General features: G+C 41.8%; 1 protein-coding gene across 1 annotated transcript in view; it reads right to left on the bottom strand.

Annotated features, from left to right (window-relative positions):
- The window catches only part of ADAMTS17 (ADAM metallopeptidase with thrombospondin type 1 motif 17), a 479,690-nt gene that overhangs the window by 219,220 nt on the left and 235,825 nt on the right, over positions 1-24,645 (bottom strand). Inside the window, exon 11 of the mRNA XM_004372648.2 lies at positions 22,591-22,741. Coding sequence (XP_004372705.2) covers positions 22,591-22,741 — 151 coding nt within the window. The remainder of the gene's footprint in view (positions 1-22,590; positions 22,742-24,645) is intronic.

The raw sequence follows: 24,645 nt of genomic DNA, 5'->3' as shown, positions 1-24,645 counted from the left end.
CTGGTATGCATATGTTTGAGAAAGCAGCAACCTTGACAATATTTGGAGCATAGGCTTCTTCCCTACCACGCGTCTGTCAGTTTGTCATACGTGGTTTGAATGTTGCTATAACGCTGGAAACTATTCCACTAGTATTTCAAATACCAGCAGGCTTACCTATGGTGAACAGATTTCAGCAGAGCTTCCAGACTAAGACTAACTAGGAAGAAAAGCCTGGCGATCTACTTCCAAAAATCAGTCAATGAAAACACAATAGAACATTAAACAACTTGCTTCCTTTGGACAAGCGATCAATTGGCAGAGAAGGACATCATGTTAAGTAGAGGGCCAGCGAGGGTGAAGGAGACCCTTGGTGGGATGGATTGGCATAATAGCTGCAACGATGAACACGACATGCTAACAATTGTGAGGATGATGCAGGACAGGGGAACGTTTCATTCTGTTGTATGTAACGTCACCATGAGGCTGAGCCAACTGGACAGCAGCTATTTCTCTCTCTCTAGGCTGCTCCTAAGCAATTGTACCAATGTTTTTCCAAAGTTATTTATTCTAAACCTTTGAATGAGGAAATGGCTTGTAATTTTTATTGGCTTAAAGCAGCTACCAACTGTGAGTGCTAAAAGAAAAACATACGCAGATGTCCAGTTAGAAAGAGATTCTGCGTATGAAATTTCATCCAAAGACCAATAGCTTGTGGCCAGTCGGTGCTTCCTGCTGGAGGCCAGACACAGCCTGTCACTCTCTAGCACTGGGCAGTGGCCTGTTGTTTTTTGCTACAAGGCATCTGGGGAAACCTATGGGCCCCTTCTCAGGATAATATTTATAAATGCATACAATAAAATAGCTGAGATTACAAAGGAAACCAAATTTGTGATATGGTAATATTATTTCTTTATCAACTCATTAAATAACAATATCTGGCCCTGGGTCTGACACCACTGTAATTTTTAAGTAGTGGTGCATGTAAACAATGTTTTGAGATGCAGTATGAAAATATCTGTGATTTCTAATCACGGTAACAGTTGTGGGTACTGCTAAGACTTCAGTGGCTTTTTGCTTATTACATTTATAACGGAAGTAAATGCTAACTGCAGTTACAGGTTAGTGAATGTTATGGATAGAACTGTACTCCCAAAAAGGTATGCTGTAATCCTAAACGCCAGAACTGTGAATGTTGACCTTGTTTGAAAATAGGGTCTGTTATGGATTGAATTGTGTCCCCTAAAATTATGTGCTGTAAATCCTAACCTCCATGCCTGTGGTTATAATGTCATTTGGGAATAGGCTGTTTTTGTTACGTTCTCGAGACAGGATTAGCGTAGGGTGTGTCTTAAGTCTATCTCTTTCAATATATAAAAGAGATTAAAAAAGCAAGGGAAAGAAGCAGAGATGGGGAAGGCAGATGCCAAGCCACATGAAGATCCACAGAAGCAGAAGCTCAGAAGAGACAAGGACCTTCCTCCAGAGCCGACAGAGAGAATGCCTTCCCCTCAAGCCAGTACCTTGAATTTAGACTTCTAGCCTCCTAAACTGTGAGAAAATTTCTGGTTGTTTAAGCCACCCACTTGTGGTATTTCTGTTAAAGCAGCACTAGATAACTATGACAGAGTCTTTGAAGATATTACCAGTTAGGTTAACAGGAGGTCATTCTGGACTAGGGTGGGTACTAATCTAATCTGAGTGGTGTCCTTGTAAAAAAGCGGAGAAGAGATATAGAGAGACACAGAGGGAAGACGGCCATGTGACCGCGGAGACAGAGACTATAAGAAGCAGAGCTGTAAGTCAAGGAATGATAAGGATTGCCAGTAGCCACCAGCAGCACAGCTAGGAGAGAGGCATGAAACAGATTCTCGCTCAGAGCCCTCAGAAGGAATTGACATGGCCGATACCTTGATTTGGACATCTAGCCACCGGAACTGCAAGACAATAAATTTCTGTCCAGTTTGTGGTATTTTGTTACAGTAGCCCTAGCAAACAGTATTTTTCTTTTTTTTTTTTTAAAGGGGGGAAAAGTGATTTGGAGAATTTTGTTGAAAATTCTGCATCACAGTTCATTTTGAAAGAACTGGAGATGCTTTGAGATGCTGTGACATCAAGAATGATCACCAGTATAAGTAAAGCATTATTGAGGAAGAACAAAGTATGAGGTCTCGCACTATCTGACCTCAGAGCCTTCTATACAGCTACGGTAGTCAGAACAGCCTGGTACTATTACAATGACAGACACAATGACCAATGGAACAGAATCGAGAACTCAGATGTAAATCCATCTACCTTTGGCCACCTGATCTTTGACAAAGGCCCAAAGTCCATTAAATGGAGAAATGACAGTCTTTTCAACAAATGGTGCTGGCAAAACCAGATGTCCATCCACAAAACAATGAAATAGGATCCATACCTCACACCACAGACAAACACTAATTCAAAACAGATCAAAGACCTCAATATAAAACAAAAAACTATAAAACTTACGGAAGGAAAAAATATGGTCAACATTAGGGGCCTTAATATACGGCATAAACAGGATACAAACCATAATTAACAATACACAAACACCAGAAGATAAACTAGACAACTGGAATCTCCTAAAAATTAAATACTTATGCTCATCAAAAGACTTCACCAAAAGAGTAATAAGAGAATCTACAGACTGGGAGAAAATTTTTGGCTATGATATATCTGACAAAGGTCTAATCTCTAAAATCTATAGGAAAATCCTGTCCGTATGAAACCTTCAGCCAATCTCCAATTCGAGAAGACAGGTTTTTTGGAGGAGCTCATTCCCCTCTGTCTCCTGTACATCGACATACAATAAAACCCTCTTGCTGCTCACCTCCCTCCTGTCTCAGTATTGGCTTTTGCAGCAGGCTGCTCAGATCCGCGTTTTATGGTAACAAATGTGGTGGCCCGTATGGGGGGCTCCAGCCACTTGACATGCAGCAGCCCTGGGGTGGGGCCCAGGACTGATCGACAGCTCTCCTGACAAGTGGCTATGGGAGGTTTCATTTGCCTCAGGGGAGATTGTTGGTGGGACCTGGGCCTGCCAGAGCACCGCCGGTGCCCATATGTACCAGAAAGAGGTGGGTGAAAAGGAAGCAAGACTGCATAGGAGGGATCCCAAGAGGTAAGTCCGCGACTCCTCTCCCTGTTGCACTCAGGGCCGGGTGGATAGGGCAGGACTGAGGTTTCCAAAGCAAGACCTGAGCCCTTGGTTTCTGAGGCGAGAGGCGTCTCGGATGACCGACCCCATGAGTAGGATTGCGAGAAGGGTCTTGTGGTGGCTCTAGAGTCTCGATTTCAGGTTTCAGGGTAAGGTGTATGAATGGGTTCGCTGAGATCACCTCTGCCATCTGAGGGGGTTGTCTGAGAGGTTGAAGCAGCCAAAACTGCTTTGAGTGTAGAGCCGGCTGAGTGTGGGATTGAAAAGTCCGCCGTGGTTTGTGTCTGCTTACTGTTTGTGTGTATGTGTGTCTATCCTTGTGAAGCCTCAGAGATATCGCACCATCTTCATGGACATGTCAATCCTTATCTGTATAAAACCTGTCACCAAATTCACAAATATTTTTGGTTCCAATTTTTTTAGTTCAGAGAAAAATGTCTCCAAGGAGGTTGGAGGCTCAGAATAGAAAGTAGCCTAAGCTAGATATTATATGAAATGTGTTTTATTAAAAGTAAAAGAATAATTTTGTCTTAAAGTAGCGGTTCCAGATTAGTGAAAAAGGAAGAATTAGTTACCTTTTGCCCTTCAAAATGCCTAGGTCAACTTAAACATATGTAAATGTCTTCAATGAGTCAAGAGAGTGAGGGCGAGGCAAGATCAGGCCTCCTCAGCCCCCAGCCCCCCTAGTCTCCAAGGTTGTGTAGCTCCAGGGAAGCTTTTCAAAGACCTTTTCCAACTAGGTGGAGACCCTTTTAAGATAAAAGATTAGAAAAATTGCTGCTTTGCTATAGTTAACAGAAATTGGGTAGATCCCAGTGATAAGAGAACTGTAAACAAGATCTATTATAGGGAAACTCTAAGAAGTAAAAAAATATATATCACAATGAGACACACCTGAAATGGCCTGGAAAAATGTTTGCAGCAGTAGCCAGAGACTTAAGGTTATATCCGTATCAGTGAATTGGTCAACTGAGCAGAGACTTTATGATTTCCAAAGCCAACTGATAAAATCTTTAGGGGCTAAAATTAGATTGGGAAAAATATGAGGAGTAAAACTTAAATGAAAATTAGAATATTTAAACAGACTTTCTTTCAACAACAGTTCTGTTTTATTATATACAGGCTTAAAATAATTCCTAAGACATTTTATGTAACTTATTGATATTAAATTGATTTAATAGATATTTGTCATAATTTAAGCTTATATACTTTGGCTTTTTATGCCACAAGAAGAACGTAGACATATATTAGTCTGCTAATGAGTGTGATCATTTTTGCCGTTTTAAAAGAATGCACTATAAGAGGTATGCAACAAAGACGTGTAAGAGGTTTATTGAAAAAAGAAATTATTTGATATGATCAAAAGTTTTATCTGTATGACTAAACTTTAATGGTTTAATTTACAATTTATGTGATTTTTATGAGCTTTAATATTAAATAGCATATAAAACAACGAATTGAGTTTCTTGCTGTTAAAATAACAAAATTTTCTTTGATTTCGGAGTTAACGGCTTAATTTATTCTTCGTGTAATTTGCCTCAAAGACAAAGGTTCAGTTTCTCATTAGAATAAGATTCCTGCATCAAAAACCAAGCCATATGGCTTTAGAGAAAAAAAAAAAAAAAAAAACTAAGGGTTTTACCTTTAAGGTCTTTGGTTAAACAACTTAAGTATTGTTTCACAGTGACCTATAATCAACTCCTGACAATTCTGAAACTTCATGGAAAGCCACAAAAAAATTTTTTTATAAAGGAAAACTACTAAAAAGGTTTATTTAACATGTTATAAATTATATGGAAAGTGTTGTCAAAATCAAGAGACATGCCTAACTCTTGTTGAGTTAAAATTTATATGTTAGTATTTCCTCTTATGCTTTTGCCTGGTATTAGACAACAAATACATAATATTATGTCACGATTTTATTATTTCTTTATTGTTAACTTGGTCATTATCAAAGCCAATAGTTTGATTGAGGAATTCACATCATTTACCTATGAAGCTTTTATTATTACTACTCGGGTATTTAGAGACTTGTATATTCCTGGTATATCCTGACTATATGGTATTATGTCCCAAGATGATTATGTATTATATCTGAAGTTCTTTAAAATACGGTTAATGGTTATATTTTAAAATATTTTTACCTAAAGTTTTTTTTTTTTTAACTGATTTTATTTGGCCTTTATGTTGGGCTTATAATTAATTTCTATCAGGTCTTTCACTACAAGAGTACTATTTTTATAAGCTAATCATGGCCATATTAAGTTTTGTCATCTGCAGGTAAGTTTTTACTTTGCTGATTTGATGAAAATGTTTGAACAAAATATCTCAACAAAAAGACGAACTATATTGGACTTATGAAAAGGACTGTGACCAGACTCCATCAAGATTTCCAGAACTCTTATACAGAAGCTGATGAGTTTACAGACTGCTGCTGATCCAGAATCACGTGGAATAGAAACTGACTATATAAGACTGAGTAAATAAAAGGATACTATGGGTTTTATATGAGAATATTGCTAATGTTTTAAGGTCCTACTTTCTAGATATTAAAAAACCATTCTTCTTTCTCCTAAATTATCTAACTAATGGGTTTAGATATTGTAACTCTTGAATTAGAAGTTCCTGTTGGTAAACTTAGCAAAGTTGTAACTATCATAACCAAATACATGTCTGAAATTTGAGCTATGATTTCACAAAATAGAAAGTATTAGCCTTCCTGTTAGTCTCTCAAGAAAGTTTGTGCTTTAATAGATAAATGCTGCTGTATATATATTAATACTCAGTCTGAGGTTTTGCAGAATATAGTTGCTGTTGAGGTACATGAAATACAGTTACTGATGCTGCTTATGCATAAACAAACACCTCATGAGATTTGTTTCCTTGGTTCAAAGACCTTAGGGTCATGGTTTCATTGATTATTTCAGACAATTGGCCTAATATTATTGTTAGTGTTTCTCCTTTATTTCCTAGTTTGCTGTACAGTGCTTGGAGATTAACTAAAAACCTCCAACAGGAGAGGTCCATCCTGTATTATTGTACTAATCATTAGTTCTCTAATAAAAACTTGTTTGTCACATATAAATTTTTCTATATCTTCTGTTTTCTCTAGACAAACTTCAAGTGCTCTTTATGGATATATATTTCTGTGTGGTAGATCCAAATATACTAGTTTAAATGATACTTTCCAACTCGTATAATAAATCACCATTGTACTCATAAAAGAGGGACTTGCCCATTGGTAGAAAAAGCACGCTCAAGGAAAACACCTATCCCAGCCAAATCTAGGCTACATTCTAACAAACTGGAAGAGGTATAGCTATAAGCCTATGCCAAAAAAGTAAATGATATGCTTATGTAACAAAGTATGGCCCCAATACCAGCTGGGTGACCAGAAACATTGGCCCCAAAATGGGTCTTTGGCTTACGGCATGCCTTTTCAGCTTGACTTGTTTTGTAGAAGGAAAAAATGGGACAAAGTTCCCCATATTCAACCTTTCATGTCTTTCTATCAAACTCTGAATCCCTCTAACCAGGTTCTTTTCCAGGGAAAGCCGAAGGAAAAAGTGCTTCCTGAATCCTCACCAGAGGATCCTCTCTTAAAAGGAATAGCCCCGATAACTGCTTTGGCTCCCCCTCCACCATATAGGGAAGGTGCGGTAGAAGCCGACAGATTGGGTCAAGGAATGATGGCAGAATCCCCCACCGAAAGGGCTGAGACTGATTTTAGTTTGGCCAGCTTGGTACAATCTGACGAGGAAGGGAATCGAGAAGTAAGAGTCTGACTTCATCAGGTATGGTCTCCCCTTCCCATATCTGTCAGGGTACTGTTTTCAGTGAGGGTGCTGCTGGGGCTGGGGCAGGTCAATTTCCTCTGAGAGAAGTTTCAGCCAGAGAAGGAACGATGTTACTACACACTCCTTTCTATACCTCTGACTTGTATAACTGGAAGAATCATAATCTCCCATACTGGAGTGACCCGAATAGAATGACAGAATTGTTCCTCTCTATCTCCTCTACTCACTGCCCTACTTGGGCAGATATACAGGCCCTTCTAACTACTTTATTGACTTCAGAGGAGCACCACATGGTGTTAGAACAGGCTCAAAAAGAGGCTGATGGGCTCCATAATCTGAACCCACTAACCCAACCTCTGCACCCTAAGTCTCAGCCTCTATTTGCCTTTGAATAGACTGATATTAAGACAGGGACTAAGATAACTCACATGGCAGGTTCTGGTCCAGGGATTCAAAAACTCCCCTACTATTTCTGGGGAGATATCAGCCAAAGACTTGAGGGTGCTGAGGCTAGAGAGAGGTCTCATCTTACAATATGTGGATGACATCCTAGTGGCGAGTGAGACTAAAGAAGACTCACTTCAGGAAAGACGCCAGCCTCAAGTTGATTCAACAGGTGGTCACCAGGCCAAATTGCTTAAAAACCATCTGGGATGTTACAAAAAGGTGTCACCTATGTACAAGAAACAACCCAAAGACTGTGCCCCACCCAATGGAACTGGGAGTTCAAAACCAAGGAACAAACATGGGAGAAGACTGCAAGTGGATTTCACAGTGATGTCCTGGACACACAAAAATTTTAGGTATCTGCCGGTTTTCGTAGACACTTACTCAGGGTGGGTAGAGGCTTTCTCTTGTTGAACCGAACAAGCTCAAGAAGTGACCAAGGTGTTACTCAAAGAAATCATACCCCGTTTCAGTCTGCCAATTTCAGTCCAGAGTGACAACGGAGGAGCATTTATGTCAACAGTCACACAAGAAGTCAGTAAGGCTTTGGATGTAAATTAGAAATTACACACAGCCTGGAGACCACAATCAACTGAAATGACTGAAAAGATAAACCATATCTTGAAGAAAACTTTGGCAAAACTTTGCCAGGAGACAAACTCCACTTGGATATAAGTTCTCCCCATTGCTCTGCTCAGAATCCGGGTAGCCCCTCGAAGCAGGCTCAAATTGAGCCCCTACAAATTAATATAGGGGAGACTATTCCTAAAAAAGTCAACTTTCCCCACCTCAGTGACGACCAAGGTGGAGAAAAGAGACTGGGTCCGTTCTCTGGGAGCTGTCATAAACGTTGTTAATCAGTATGCTTCTTCTCGTTTGTCTTTTCCTTCTACCATTGCCTTTCATAGGTTCCAACCAAAAGGTCAAGTTCTGTTAAAAACCTAGAAAAGCCAACACCCAGAAGATCAGCTGGCCCTTAAGTGGGAAAGACCCTTTGAAGTTCTCCTGACCCACTCGTCTCTGAAATTAACAGAAGTAGCCATGTGGGTGCATCACTCGAGGGTGAAAATAGCTCCGCCCGAAAGAGTAAAAAAAATCCCACCATATTCCTGCACTCCAATTCGAGATCTGAAATACAAGTTCAAGAAACTCACAGACTAATGACTCTAACCCAGTCTTTTGTTTTACTTCTCCAGGAAGTGTAGATGGGAAAAATTCCAGTGATCCTACAAGCCAGGGGAACTCCAACTCTATAGGTTGGAAACAGTTTAAACTTCCCCTGTGTAGTGTCATCCTTAACTCCAGTAGATCCAATTAAGTGGGCCATAAAAGAGACTGAAAAAAGAACCTTAAGAATAGTGATTATGCTAGTTTGTTTTTGTGGTCCCTGTTTTATGAGAATATTAGCAAAAGGAACTATGAATACTCTTAAGGCTAAACAAATTTTTTACCCTGGTAAGTTGGAGCTCTGGGGATGCATGGCATCTAATTCACCAAGATGCAGCCAACTTTCACTCTAACTCACCCCCCCACCCCCCCTTCTACAGCCCCTAGCTGATACCGAGAGGTTTCTCACTCTAGTGATATCACTAACCAGCAGGAAGCAGTCAGAAAAGAAGCAACGCCCTGTCTCCCAAGATTGAGAAACTTCCAATAAAAGCGGGGAGTGGAACGGCTGCATATCATGGATTGAATTATGTCCCCAAAAAATATCTCTCTTCTTGGCTAGGTCATGATTCCCAGCATTGTATGATTGTCTACCATTTCATCATCTGATGTGATTTCCCTATGTGTTGTAAACTCTATCACTATAATGTAATAAGATTAGCAGCAGTTACACTGATGAGGTCTACAAGATTAGATACTGTCTTAAGCCAATCTCTTTTGAGATTTAAAAGAGAGAAGTGAGCAGAGACACATGTGAACCTCTTACCACCAAGAAAGCAGTGCCGGGAGCAGAGCATGTCCTTTGGACCTGAGGTTCCTGCACTGAGATGCTCCCAGACCAAGGGAAGACTGATGCATCACGAGGACCTTCCTCCAGAGCCAACAGAGAGAAAAAGCCTTCCCCTGGAGCTGGGGCCCTGAATTGGGACTTCTAGTCTACTAGACTGTAACAGAATAAATTTCTCATTGTTAAAGCCATCCACTTGTATTTCTGATATAGCAGCACTAGATGCCTAAGACACTGCATAAGCTCAGTTACCATCACTGTTGAATAATTGATTCCCACCATTACTAGCCTCCACTTTGTCTCATGATATTTCTTGTTCTTTCTCCCTCCACCTATTCCAGTCGCCATAAAAATTTAAAATTAACTAAAATTTCTCCTTGGAGGGTAGCAAAACAAACTGATAACCCTCAAGGATTGCCAGTAAAAGGATTAACTCATCTGTGATGTGACCATCGTGACTAATGGTGCCAGATAACCCTCAAGGATTGCCAGTAAGAGGTTAACTCATCTGGGATGTGACCACCATGACTAATGGTGCCAGATAACCCTTAAGAATTGCCAGTAAGAGGTTAACTCGTTTGGGACGTGACAATCATGACAACTGTGAAGAGAAACTGTAATCCTGTCTGTATAAAACCTTTAACCAGTCTCTGATTTCAGAAGACAGGTTTTTTGGAGGAGCTCATTCCCCTCTGTCTCCTGTATATTGATATACAATAAAACCCTCTTGCTGCTCACCTCACCTCGTCTCAGTATCGGCTTTTGCGGCGAGCAGCTCAGATTCGCATTTTGCGGTAACACTAGAAGTCCAAATTCGGGGCACCAGCTCTAGGGCAAGGCTTTCTGTCTCTGTTGGTTCTGGGGGAAGGTCCTTGTCATCTGTCTTCCCTAGTCAAGGAGCTTTTCAGTGCAGGGACCACGGGTCCAAAGGATGCACTATTCTCCTGGCTCTTGTTTCTTGGTGGTACGAGGTCCCCATGTCTCTCTGCTTGCTTCTCTCTTTTATATCTCAAAAGAGATTGGCTTAAGGCACAATCTAGTCTTCTAGACTGAATCCTGACTCATTAACATAACTGTTGCTAATCCCATCGCATCAACATCATAGAGATATGATTTACAACACACAGGAAAATCACATCAGATGACAAAATGGTGAACAATCACACAATACTGGGAATTATGGCCTAGCCAAGTTGACATATTTTGGGGGGACACAATTCAATCCATAACACACACAGAAAGAAACAATCTTTGATAGTTACTAGGGAGGGGAGAGGTGGAGAGGGAAAAACACTAAGTAGATAGCAGATAAGCAGTAACTTTGGTGAAGGGTAAGACAGTACACAATACTGGGGAAGTCAGCACAACTTGACCAGGGCAAAGTCATAGAAGCTTCACAGAACCAAGATACTGGGCTGAGGGTGGGGGACCACGGTCTCAGGGGACATCTAGCTCAACTGGCATAACATAGTCTATAAAGAAAACGTTCTATGTTCGACTGTGGTGAGTAGTGTCTGGGGTCTGAAAAGCTTGTGAGCAGCCATCTAAAATACATCTACTGGTCCCATCCCTACTGTAGTAAAAGGGAATAAAGAAAACCAAAGACACAAGGGAAAGATTAGTCCAAAGGACTAATGGACCACAATTACCACAACCTCTACCAGACTGAGCCCAGAACAACTAGATGGTGCCCAGTTACCACCACCAACGGCTCTGATCAGGATCACAATAGAGGGCCCCAGACAGAGCAGGAGAAAAATGAAGAACAAAATTCAAACTCAAAAAAAAGGCCAGATTTGCTAGTCTGACAGAGACTGGAGAAACCTCGAGAATATGGCCTCCAGCTACCCATTTAACTCAGTAGTGAAGTCCCTCCTGAGCCTTCAGCCAGAAATTAGATAAGTCCTTAGAGGCCACAATAACACTCATGAGGGACATGTTTCTTAGTTCAATCATGTATATGAAACTAATGGGCACACGAGCCCAAAAGCAAAGAAGGCAGGAAGGGACAGGAAAACTGGATGAATGGAACAGGGAACCTGGGGTGGAGAAGGGGAGACTGTTGACACATTGCAGGGTTGGCAACCAATGTCACAAAATAATTTGTGGATTAATTGTTTAATGAGAAACTAATTGGCTCTGTAAACTTTCACCTAAAGTACAATTTAACAAAAGAAAAAGAATGATTACAGGTGTAAAGAGCTGGAAAATTGGTGCTGTCCTTCTGGAAATGCGGTATGGTCATGGGTGCCTCAAGGAGAGCCACATCTAAGTGGAATATGACATAAACCCTAACGTACTGTAAACTGCATGCATTTCTAAGTGGAATGGAGTAAAAATGATGAATATGTGTTTACAACCCATCGTCACATAATCTATTGCTAGTGTGCTTAAGGGACCCCAGGGTAAGCGATATAAAATTATATTTTATTTCCTTTGTTGGCTTCTTAGCTATAACTCTTTGTTGTATTATTTATTGCTTGATTTATGGTTTAGACTATATATCTTTAACTTATAACAGTCTGTCTTTAAGTGCTATTATTCCAACTAACGTATTGCATAAAAGTTTTACAATGGTATCCTTCAATTTCTCCCTTTCTGGCTTTCTTGTGTGACTATCATACATTTTACTTTTATATATGTATTACTGCTGTAATACATATGTATTATGTATGTATTACTGTTACACTGCTGTATTACTATACTGTGGCAAATCTGTATTAGTTTCTTATTGCTGCTGTAACAAATTACTACAAACTTAGTGGTTTAAAACAACACAAATTTATTATCTTATAGTTCTGGACATCATACTTCTACTATCAGTCTCACTGGGCTAAAGTCAAGGTGTCAGCAGAGCTGGTTGCTTCTGGAGGCTCTGAGGAGAGAATCTGTTTCCTTGACTTGTTTAGCTTCTGGAGGCTGCCTGCATAACTTGGCTTGTGAACGTTTCCTCACATCACTCCAACATCTTGCTTCCATTGCCACGTCTTCTGCTACTTACCTTGGTCTTCTGTTTCCCTCTTACTAAATATCCTTGTGATTACACTGGGCTCAACCAGATAATCCAGGATAATCTCTCCATCACAAGATCCTTAACTTAATCACTTCTACCAAGTCCTTTTTTCCATATAAGGTAACATTCATAGGTTCTGGGGATAAGGATGTGGATATTTTCCACAACTATATTCTTTTTGGAGCCCTGGTAGCGTAGTGGTTAAGGGCTCAACTGCTAACCAAAAGGTCAGCAGTTAGAATCCACCAGCCACTTCTTGGAAACCCTATGGGGCAGTTCTACTCTGTCCTGTAGGGTCACTATGAGTTGGAATCGACTTGACAGCAATGGGTTTAGCTGTTGTTGTTTTTTAAAATATTCTTATTGGAGCCCTGGTGGTGCAGTGGTTAAGAGCTTGGCTGCTAACCAAAAGGCCAGCAGTTTGAATCCACCACCACTCCTTGGAAACCCTGTGGGGCAATTCTATTCTGTCCTATAGGGTCGCTATGAGTTGGAATTGACTTGACAGCAACAGGTTTTTTTTGTTTGTCTGTTTATATTCTTATTATATTTTGTAAAACAGTCATTTAAACAGTCAATGATTTTTTAAAGAAATTTAAATGATAAGAAACAAATCTTGTGTATTTAACCCATGTAGTTACCACTTCTGGGGCTCCTCATTTCTGTGTAGATCCATATTTCTATATAGTATCATTTTCCTTCTCCTTGAAAGACTTCCTTTAATATTTCTTACAGTGTGGATCTGCTAGTGATGAACTTTTTCAGCTTTTCTATAACAGAAAAACTCTTTATTTCATTTTCACTTCTGGAACATATTTTTGCTGGGTATAGAATTCTGTGATGACAGGTTTTTATCTTTCATTACAGCCAGTCCCCGGGTTACGAATGTCCGACTTACATACAACCTGTAGTTATGAATCAAACCCTGTAAAGCCTATTATATTAAAAATTCAAGGTACATACAGTGGTTTATAATAACAAACGGGTGCTACTTTGCAACCCACATCAAAACATTATTATTATTAATATTGTATTATTATGTTAAAGATGTTTTAGTGTGTCTGGAAGTGTTTCTTTAATGTTTTTTATGCACAGAATGGTACACTCTATACTATATACTAAGACAAACATTTAACTGACATTAGATATGAACCATAACCAATTGTTCTGACTTACATACAAATTCAACTTAAAGACAGATTTAGGAACAGAACTCATTCATAATCCAGGTTCTGTCTGTATTCAAAATTTGTTGCTCTGCTGTCTTCTCACTTGCGTTGTTTTGCGTTGTTTCTAACGAGAAATCTGCTGTCATTTTCACCTTTGTTTTTCTGTATATAACTTGTCTTTTTTCTCTGGTTGCTTTTAAGATTTTCTCTTTATTACTACTTTTAAGCAATTTGATTATGATGTGCCTTGGTCTAGATTTCTTCATGTTTCTTGTTCTTGGGGTTCATTGAGATTTTTGGATCTGTGGGTTTATAGTTTTCATCAAATTTGAAAAATTTTCAGCCATTATTTCTTCAAATATTTTTTCTGAACCCTCCCCCTTCACTTCACATCAATTACACATTTATTAGGTCTCTTGAAGTCTCACAGCTTGCTGATACTACGTTCTCTCTTCTCTCAGTCTTTTTTCTTTTTGTGTTTTATTTTGAACAGTTTCTATTGCTGTGCTTTCAATAATGTCTAATTTGCCATCAGTCCAATCCAGGGTATTTTTTCATTTCAGATACTGTAGTTGTCATCTCTAAAAGTTACGTTTTAATTTTTTAAATATTTTCCATGCTTCTACTTAACATCTTCAATCTTTCTACTACCTTCTTAAACAGCTGGCCTATAGTTACAATTCCTGGTTTAAAGCCTCTGTATACTAATTCTATCATCTGTGTAATTTCTGGGTTGACTTTGATAGATTTATTTTTCTCCTCATTATGGATATATTTTCCTGCTTCTTTGCATGCCTGCTAATTTTTTTAATTTGATGCCAGACACTATAAATTTTATTTTATTGGGTGCTGGATAGTTTTATATTTCTATAAATGTTTTTAAGGTTTGTTCTAGGACTTGGTTAAGCCACTTGGAAACAATTTGATCCTTTTAAATCTTGCTTTTAAGTTTTATTAGTTGGGACTAGATCAGCATTTAGTGCCCCACTACTGAGGCAAAACCCTTATGTGTACTCTTCCTGGTGTCTTGTGAATTATGAGGTTTTCCATTCTGGCTGGTGGGAACAGGAACTCTTCAAAGCTCTATGTGAATTCCAGAGATTGTTCCCTCTGATTCTCTCAGATGGTTCTTTCCCTGGCCTCAGGTAGTTTTCTCACATATGCTGCTCAGTACTGAGATGACTATTTGAGGGAAACCCTCTGCACATTTCTGAGGTTCTCTCTTTATGTAGCTGTTTCACCTACGGTACTCTGCTCTGCGAACTCTAGCTGCCTCAGCCCCCTGGACTCCCTGCTCTGCTTCCACAACTCAGAAGACTGTTGCTTTTTTGCAGCTCTCCATCCCCATGTCACAGTCTGGAAACTCTCCAGGCAATAAGCTGGGATAACCAGAGGCCTCCCTTTGTTGGTTTCACATCTCCCAAGACTCACAGTTCTTTTTTTCCTGAAATCTCTTAAGAATCATTTTATCTATTTTAAATGGTTTTTCATTGTTTCACGTGGGAGGGTACATCTGGTCCGTTACTCCATCTTGACCAAAAGCAGAAGCTGGGATACGAAATAGGCAACTTTGGAATCATGACCATTCACTACATGATATCCATTTCAATCCTCAAGGGTATGAAAGGGTAATAGTGGTTATAAAGACCAGTTGTGGCACAGGATTAAAAGTTTTCTAATTGGTTCTGGGTGTCTCTGGCTGCCTAAGGAGTACAGGTTTTGGATAATGCTTTAATTTTTCACTGCCCCCAGAAGTTCAATATGGAGAAATGCTGATCCTGAAGACAGTTCTGTCCCCACACGGATGGGAATCATTGTTATCCAGAAAGATAACAACAGCACAGGTATCTGCTCAGTATTACTGGGCGCTGACTCTTTGATAGACCCTGTTAGCAGCACTTTATATGTATTAACTCACCAGTAGCCTGAGATTTTGCCCTAAGGCACAAAGAGATGATCACTAGGAACCAGCATGGAGCCACTCCAGGCTCACTGTGCTGACAGAATGATTTCTTGTCCCAGGACGAAGTCACAGGGCTGGTTGTATGGATCCCAGCAAGGCATCTGACAAAGTCTTACATGGTTTATTAGTGAACCAGATGGAGAAATGTGAATCCAGGGCTGGAGGGCTAATATAATCTATGGAAGGCCTGTAAGTGTCTTCCTGGACTCTGAGCTTGTTCACAGGTCCATCAGCGGCCTTAACAAATTTGCTGTTAGGGCCACAGCTGGATCCCAGCACAACACAAACTTATCAAGTGCCTACTAGGTGCCAGGTACTGCTCAAGGCAGTTGGGAAACACTGGTGAGTGAAAAAAAACAAAGATTCCTGCCCTTGATGGGTTTACAACCTAGCAGAGAGAGACTGTGAAAGCAAGTTATAATAAAAAAGTGAACTATACAGTATGTTAGAAGATGAGTGCTATGAAATTAGGACTTTCTTTTAGGGCATCAGGAGACCTGGGCGCTGCAGGGGGAAGATGAGGGAGGGTTGTTGTCGTTGTTAGCTGCTGTCAAGTCAGCCCTCAATTCATGGAGACCCCATGCACATTGGAACAAAACGCTGCTTGGTCCTGCATCATCCCCATAGTTGGTGGAGGACTGGACCTTTGTGATCCACAGGGTTTTTATTGTCTGATTTTCAGAATTAGATTGCCAGGCCTTTCTTCCTAGTCCATCTTAGTCTGGAAGCTCCCCCGAAACCTGTTTAGCATCATAGCAACACACAAGCCTCCACTGATAGACAGTGGTGGCTGTGCATGAGGTGCATTGGTCAGGAATCAAACCCAGGTCTCCTGCTTGGAAGGCGAGAATTCTACCATTGAACCACCATTGCCCTCATGGAAGGGCTAGCAGGTTGTAATTTTAAACAGCATGATCACTGAGAAGGTTACACTTGGACAAAAAAACAACTCAAAAGAGATGCGGGAATTAGTCATGTGGGTAACTGACGGAGGAGTGTCCAGGCAGCGGAACAGGATGAGTGAAGAGTGGTATGCCCTGCTCAGGAGCATGTCTGGTGGGCTCACAGAACAGGGAGGCCCATGAGCCCGGAAGAGAGTAAGTGAAGGGAGTGAGAACAGGGCGAGGAAGGTGAGGATGGGAGGTGAGAGGAAGGGGCACAAAGCAGCACCAATAAGAGAGTGACACAGGGAAGAAGAAAAATGCCAGTAATGTACTCACTCCTGTTATGCTAAGCATCAGTGGGGATGTAGAACTATAAAGGTATGAAATGAGGAAAGTGATGAAAAAGCAAGCCCTAGAAGTGGCACGGTGGTTAAATGCTATGGGTGTTAACCAAAAGTTGGGCAATTCAGATCCACCAGCCTCTCCTTGGAAAACCTATGGGGCAGTTCTACTCTGTCCTATAGGGTCACATGACCGTGGGTAGAATCATGAAATGTAGACTTTTTCATTTGGATTTGATTCACATGATGTGTCCCCAGGCCTAGGGCTGCACTCCCCAAATCTGTGGTTCCCAAGGGATGACAGGGTGACACCTGGCTTTCTGCCTCTCTTCCTTCCCAGCACTGTAAAACAGCATTAGCACAGCCTTTTCTTCAGCAGGAAAAGTCACTGCCATTTTATTCATTTAATTACTGGCGAAACGCTCAAGGACAGGGCATACAGGAAAACAGATTTTACCATTCCTGGTGAACTGTGGGAAAAAAACATTTAGCTTCACTGTAATTTACAAAATGGGAAGATCTGTATGTATATTTTTGTGAGGGAGAAGACAAGGTAAATTATTATGATGAAATGTGCAAAGACCTGGAGTTAGCAAACAAATAGAGAAGAACACGCTCAGCATTTCTCAAGCTGAAAGAACTGAAGAGAAAATTCAAGCCTTAACTTGCAACATTGAAAGATTCTATGGGCAAAAAATCGAATGACACAGGAAGCATCAAAAGAAGATGGAAGGAATACACAGGGTCACTGTACCAAAAAGAACTGGTTGATGTTCAACCATTTCAGGTGGTAGCATATGATCAAGAACCGATGGTACTGAAGGAAGAAGTCTAAGCTGCACTGAAAGCGCTGGTGAAAAGCAAGTCTCCAGGAACTGATGGAATACCAATTAAGATGCTTCAACAAATGGATGTAACACTGGAAACACTTACTTGTCTGTGTCAAGCCATTTGGAAGACAGTTACCTGGCCAGTAGACTGAGAGAGATTCATATTCGTGTTCATTCCAAAGAAAGGCAATCAAATGGAATGTGAAAATTATCGAACAATATCATTAATATTGCACGCTAGTAAATTTTTGCTGAAGAAAATTCACAAACAACTGCAGCCATACATTGACAGAGAACTGCCAGTTCAAGCTGGACTCAGAAGAGGATGTGGAAGGAAGGCTATCACTGCTACAGTCAGACGGATCTTGGCTGAAAGCAGAGAATATCAGAAAGATGTTTATGTGTTTTATTGACTACACGAAGGCATTTGACTGTGTGGATCATAACAAATTACAGATAACGCTGTAAAGAATGGGAATTCCAGAACACTTAATTGGGCTCATAAGGAACCTGTACATGGATCAAGAGGCAGTCATTTGAACAGAAGGGGACGATGTATGGTTTAAAACTGGAAAAGGTGTATAGCAGGGTTGTGTCCTTTCACCTTATTTATTCAATCTGTATGCTGAGCAAATAATCTGGGAAGCTGAACTGTATGAGAAGAACATAGCAATAGGATTGGAGAAAGACTCATTAACAACCTATGATGTTCAGATGACACAACCTTGCTTGCCAAAAATGAAGACGATTTGAATCACTTACTGATGAAGGTCAAAGACTACAGCCTTCAGGATGGATTCCACCTGAACGTGAAGAAAACAAAAATCCTCACAATTGGACTGATAAACAACATCATGCCAAATGGCGAAGAAATTGAAGTTGCCAACAATTTCATTCTACTTGGATCAACAACCAATGTCTATGGAAGCAGCAGTCAAGAAATTAAAACATGTATTGCATCGGGCAAATCTGTTGCAAAAGACCTCTTTAAAGTTTTAAAAGGCAAAGATGTCACTCTGGTGACTAAGGTGCCCCTCACCCAAGCCATGGTCTTGTCAATCATCTCATATGCATGTGAAAACTGAACAATAAAAAAGGAAGATTGAAGGAGAATTGATGCATTTGAATTGTAGCGTTGGTATAGAATACTGAATATACTATGGACTTCCAGAACAAACAAATCAGTCTTAGAAGAAATACATTCAGAACGCTCCTTAGAATCAAGGATGGTGACAGTTCTGCTCACCTACTTCAGACACGTCATTAGGAAAGACCAATCACTAGAGAGGGACATCATGTTTGGTAAAGTGAAGGGTCCTCAATGAGATAGACTGACAAAATCACTACAACAATGCACTCAAACATACCAATGATCATGAAGATGGCACAGGACCAGGCAACATATTTGTTCTGTTATATATAAGGTTGCCATGAGTTGGAGCCCATTCCATAGCAACTAACAACAACAAAGGAAGAAAGGTGGAGTCCTTGGGTGGTGCAAATGGTTAACATGCTTGGCTGCTAACCGGAAGGTTGGAGGATCAAGTCCGCCCAGATGTGCCTTGGAAGAAAAGCCTGGCAATTTACTGCCAAAAAAATCAGGTATTGAAAACCCTATGGCGCACAGTTGTACTCTGACACACATGGGGGGTCATCATGAGTTGGATCAACTTGATGGCAACTGGTTTCGTTAGGAAAAAGGGCGCTACATACCTGAGTTAATCATTACTTATTGCCCCCTAATTGTCCTAGTCAAACAGAATGTCACTAATTGAGAAAATAAGATACTATGTAACCTTTCTTCCCTTTAGGTTCTGTCTTTCATTGCAGCCTTCCCCTGTCCCTCAGTGAAAGACACTCATTCTGGCTGAGAGACCCTGGCCCATTACCTAACCTCTCTTAGCCTGTTTTCTCATCTGTTAAATGGATTGAAAGCCCCTGCCTCTGAGGTTGCAATCAGGGCTTCATGTGACAGTGTGAGGAAAGAGTACAGCCTGTGGGATCACGGGCCCCCACACGTGCCTCTCTTCCTCCTCCCTAACTGGTCTGGAACCACTGGGCTCTTTCAAGGGAAAATGGCTTGCTATCAGGGAGGGGCATCCTCTGCCCAGCTCCCACCCCACTCAGCCTGGCCTGCAATGTCCCCAGCCGGCCCGGGTAAGACTCCAGCATGGGCAAAGCAGCTCAGCTGGGCACTTCCCCCTTCTCCACCTGGGAGCCCAGGGCCCTCCTGCTCTTCCAGAATACTCAGGGTGCTCCCTTGGGTTCCATCCGCATGGAACTTGTGCTCTCTCCACGTCATCCAAGGGTCTTCAGAATTCTGCCCATTCCTGACAGTTGTGTGACATCAATTCATTTTAGGGGATCAAAAGCTGAGGGCAGGCTAACAGGATGCCTCTTGGGCAGCATGAGTGTACAGGAAGGACAGGCTCAGTGGCTGGAGTCAGCAGTGGCCACAAGTGAGTAGGCTGCCAGGGACACACTGTTGCTCATCACGTCTCCCCATGGGGGTGTCTTCCACCCTGCTGCTATTGGGCAGAAGGTACAAGGCAGCTAGGGTATGAAGTGGAGATAGCTTCCTGTTCCTGAGGCCTGGAAGGGACCCTTGATAGACACTGCCCAGGGGAATGGGAGAGAAGGACTCAGGACAACATGTGGATAAATGTCATTTGGGGAAGCTGCATAGCAGGAGGTGCCAGCCCGGTTTGGAGGCTCTGCTCTTTTCTGCAGCCTCAATAGTGGCAGGCGGTACCCACCTGCAGGTTCTGCCTGAAGTTCTGGAACCAATTCACACTTAGGGAGCACCCAGGAGGAAGCACCCCATCTCCTGGAGACCAGGCTGGCCAGTTCTGCAGGCTGGGACCCCGGGCCTCATTTTAGAGGCACAGCTCTTCGTGTTTCTGTCTGCTTTGGCATTGGTGCCAGTTATAGATTGAATGGCATCCCCAGAACATACGTGTTGTGACTCATAGCCCCTATACTTGCTGCAATCCCATTTGGGAATAGGACTTTCTTTTTATGTTAATGACGCCATGTCAGCACAGGGTGTGTTTCTGTGATACAACATGAGCAGATTCGGCAGAGAGGAGCGAGCAGAGATGGGGAAGACAGATGCCACGCCACATGAAGATCGCCAAGGGACTGAGGAACAGAAGCTGAAAAGAGACAAGGACATTCCCCCAGAGCCAACAGAGACAGAAAGCTTTCCCCTAGAGGTGGCAACCTGAATTTGGACTTCTAGCCTCCTAACTGTGAGAAAATAAATTTCTCTTTGTTAAAGCCATCCACTTGTGGTATCTCTGTTATAGGGGCACTAGATAGATAACAAAGACCGTGCCCTCCTGACTTCTTGCTCTGCGAAGTCACCCAGCCCTCCAGGTCTCCTCCCAGGATGAGATGCTGCCCCGAGCTCCAGCCCTTAGACAGTCTTCCCTCAGGCCAACTACGTGCAGGGTAGCTCCTGAGCCACAACATCCCTGGCCAGTTCCCTGATTCTGTGCTTCTTCAGCTCCGGGGTGGGGGGAGGCCTGGGGGAGCCTCTGCTCCTCTATCTGATTCCCAGTGCTGCCAGCTGGACCGCAGGCTGCTCTGGCCTTCCCCTGGGGCCAGGGCCTCCCTGTCTGCACACAGATGGCCATGGGCTCTGTGGAGCTGCCCTGCCCAGGTCCCTGCATGTTTCCAATAGCACCCCCAGCCCTTTCTCAAAGTACTGGCCATGCCATGTGCCTTGTGGTCTGTAGGACAGTAAAAAGCAGGAAGCTTTGGGGGTGAACGGACTTAGGTTCAAATACTAGTTCCACCACTTACTAACTGAGCTGTTTCCATTGATCGCTGAACCGCTGACACTTGGTGTTATCTTCTGGAAACTGGGAATAGTAATCTGGGGAGTTGTTGTGAGGATTCTTCAGGACCACACATGTTGGAAGGTTTGAACAGGACCAAACATGTTGGCATTGCTCAATAAATCAGAACTGTTAATGGCATTATTATCATTATTATCATATAACCCGCTAAATTTTCTCAATTTGATACTCTCCAGCATTTAACAATTTTAGGCTCGCTTCCATATCTTTGAAGAGTTTGAAACAAAGTGACATTACATCACTTCTAAGAAGGATGGGTTAATTTCCTTTTCCCTAGTGTATTAAAGGTTTTTTTTTTAATTGAGATGAAATTTATGTAACATAAAATTAACCACTTTCAAGTGTGCCTTTCAGTGTCATTCAGTACGTTCACAACGTTGCAGAATCACCACCTCTATCTAGTTTCAAAACATTTTTATCTCCAAAAGGAAACACTGTACCTATTAAGCAGTCAGTCCCCATTCTCTGCCCACCCCCTCACCCATCCCCTGGCAACCACTAATCTGCTTTCTGTCTCTATGGATTTACCTATTTTGGATATTTCATATAAATGGAAGCATACAATATGTGACCTTCTGTATCTGGCTTCTTTCATTTAAAATGTGTTCAAGGTTCATCCACATTGTAGCATGAACCGGTCCTTCATTCATTTCTGTGGTTGAATAATATTCCATTGAATGGATATACCACTATTGGTTTATCCACTGACCGGTTGATGGACATTTGGGTTGTTCCATCATTTGTGAATACTGCTGCTCTGAACATTTGTGTACAAGTATTTGAGTATCTATTTTTGATTCTTTTGAATATATATCTAGGAGTAGAATTGTTGGGACATAAATCCTAAAATTTTAAAGTTAAAACATTAGGTTCTGGGTTTCAGCAGTAACCCTGAAGCATCCCCCTGCAGAACGCACGTGTGTGTGAGTGTGTGTGTGTATGCAATTGTATGTGTGGGTGTGAATGGGTATTTGACTACCTGTGGGTACATCTGTGTAAATGCCTGTGAGGGCGTGTGCACATGCATGTTTGTGTATGTGAATATGTGAATGTATACGTGTGTGTGTGTGTGTGTGTGTGAATACCCATGCCCTCTGGCAAAAGCCAGGCTTGCAATGGGAGGGTGGGGCCTGCGCCCCTTGCAGAGCCGGCCATGCCATGCTGCTTACCTCCATGTTTCTACAGAAGGTGGCGTTGGTGCCAAACAGGATCTGGCACTGCTCATTGGCACTGTAGTGCATGCCCGGCAGCTTGTGAGGGAGGCGCACTGCGTGCTGGCTCCGGGGGTCCGTGACCAGCAAACAGGTGCTGACTTTTGACCTGAAATAGCCACAAGGCAAGTCAACTTGGAAATGTACTATTTAGGTTTTTGTTTAGATTTTTCAGCCAGAGATGGCTGTACCTCCAAATCATTTATGGGAAGAAGACCCAGGCACGGGGCATGTGGACTACGCTTATAGAGATTCCGATGCTTTTTCCACACAGCACGGTGCAGATCTTTACTCTGGAGGTGGTGGAGCATGGACACTAGGAAGAAGCATGGGAATACATAAGACCGACGAGACTAGTGTACTTTGCTCCAGGAGTTTGAGACCTTTCTTTGGTGAAAATGCTTTTGAAATAAGTTACTATGATATTTGCTTAGAACATGGTTTTGAGCAAAAGTTACTGTGAATAAAAAAGAGCACAAGTTAAGGTTGTTTGATTTTGTTTTAAATAAGAGTGAAGCGCTTATTTCCAGCTCAGCATCGACTTCTCTTCGTGGGCCTGTCGGGCCTTGACAGCCTGACGGACCAGGTTTCCCATCTGACTACACCGCTCGCCATCACAAAAACCTACCAGATGGGGTGATCTGCAAAGGATTTAATGGATGGGAATGCTCGCTTACAATTAGGAAAACCCCTCCTAACAACTGAGCTGGGAATTGTGAGGATGTGGACCTATTAGGAGGTTAAATACTTGGATGTTTTTATTTTTCAATTCCTAAAGCAAAGCAGATGATGGTAAAAAGAAAATCCAGCCCCTTGCCAAGATTCTTTAAGAAAAGAGCTGCATGCATGCAAGCACACACGTGCTGATCCTGACCCACCTCTCCCCGGCTCAGACACACACTGTGTGATCAGAGGCAGGGTGACCACTTGTGGGTGGGGATATGGAAACACCCCACCTTGTTTCGCTGGCCATTCTGGGTAAACAAAAATCATGTCGAGTGACTTACAAACTTTCATTAAGATTCTGTGATAACAAATACTCAGTAGGAAACAGTCTATATTAAAACAACTGAGTTCATTTTTAAGCCTGTGTACCACTTAAATAATTTCCCCCATCAACAGGATAACATCATGGAAAAACAATCCAGATGAGGACAGAAGCCAGAGTGATGCTTTCAACAATTCACCCAAATCTACTGGGTACTTAATGGCTTGTTGGACTGTGTAGACTGGCTGTCTCACTTCTGTCCCTGGAAGACCAATCTTTTTTCTTTTTTTCCAATCACGGTAAAGGTATATATAACAAAACATTTGCCATTTCAACATTCTTCACATGTACAACTCAGTGACATTAACTGTGTTCATCATGTTGTACAACCTGCACCACTATCTGTTTCCACACTATACCATGACCCTTACCAGAAGCTCAGTGCCCCCTGAACAATGGGTACCCCTTCCCCACTCCCTCTCAGCCACCCCTGGTAACCACTAATAAAATTAGGTCTCTATACACTTGCCTATTCTAGATATTTCATATAAATGTGATCATGCTATATTTGTCCTTTTGGATCTGACTTATTTCACTCATCATAATGTTTTCAAGGTTCATCCATGTTGTAGGATGCATGAAGACTTCATTTCTCTTTATGGCTAAGGAATATTCCAGGGTCTGGAAACACATATCTGCAGGTCAAATCAGTAAGTCCAGCCCTGAGGCCTTGACATTAAGAGACCCACTTTGCCCGTGGGTACAGACTCTGTGTGACAAAAATCAGAGGGCTATTCGTCCACATAAATCTGAGAAGAATGGGATGGCCCAGACATCTTCTGGAAAGAAAGTGGCCATGAGCTAGACACATCCATTCCTTAGATGTGAGGAAAGTGAGCAATCTCTCCTCCCCAGGAAATTTCTTTCCTATCAAGAGACTTGCCCCCAGCAACCAGGAAATGCTATTGTACAGCAGCCCAAGGATGGCTTGGAGGTGGCGTCCACTCACAGTCAAAATAATACAG

Source organism: Trichechus manatus, unplaced genomic scaffold (assembly GCF_000243295.1).
Source record: "Trichechus manatus latirostris isolate Lorelei unplaced genomic scaffold, TriManLat1.0 scaffold00019, whole genome shotgun sequence".
NCBI classification, from domain to species: Eukaryota; Metazoa; Chordata; class Mammalia; order Sirenia; family Trichechidae; genus Trichechus; species Trichechus manatus.
The sequence above is the reverse complement of the archived record's forward strand: the minus strand, read 5'-3'. Positions and strand labels throughout refer to the sequence as shown.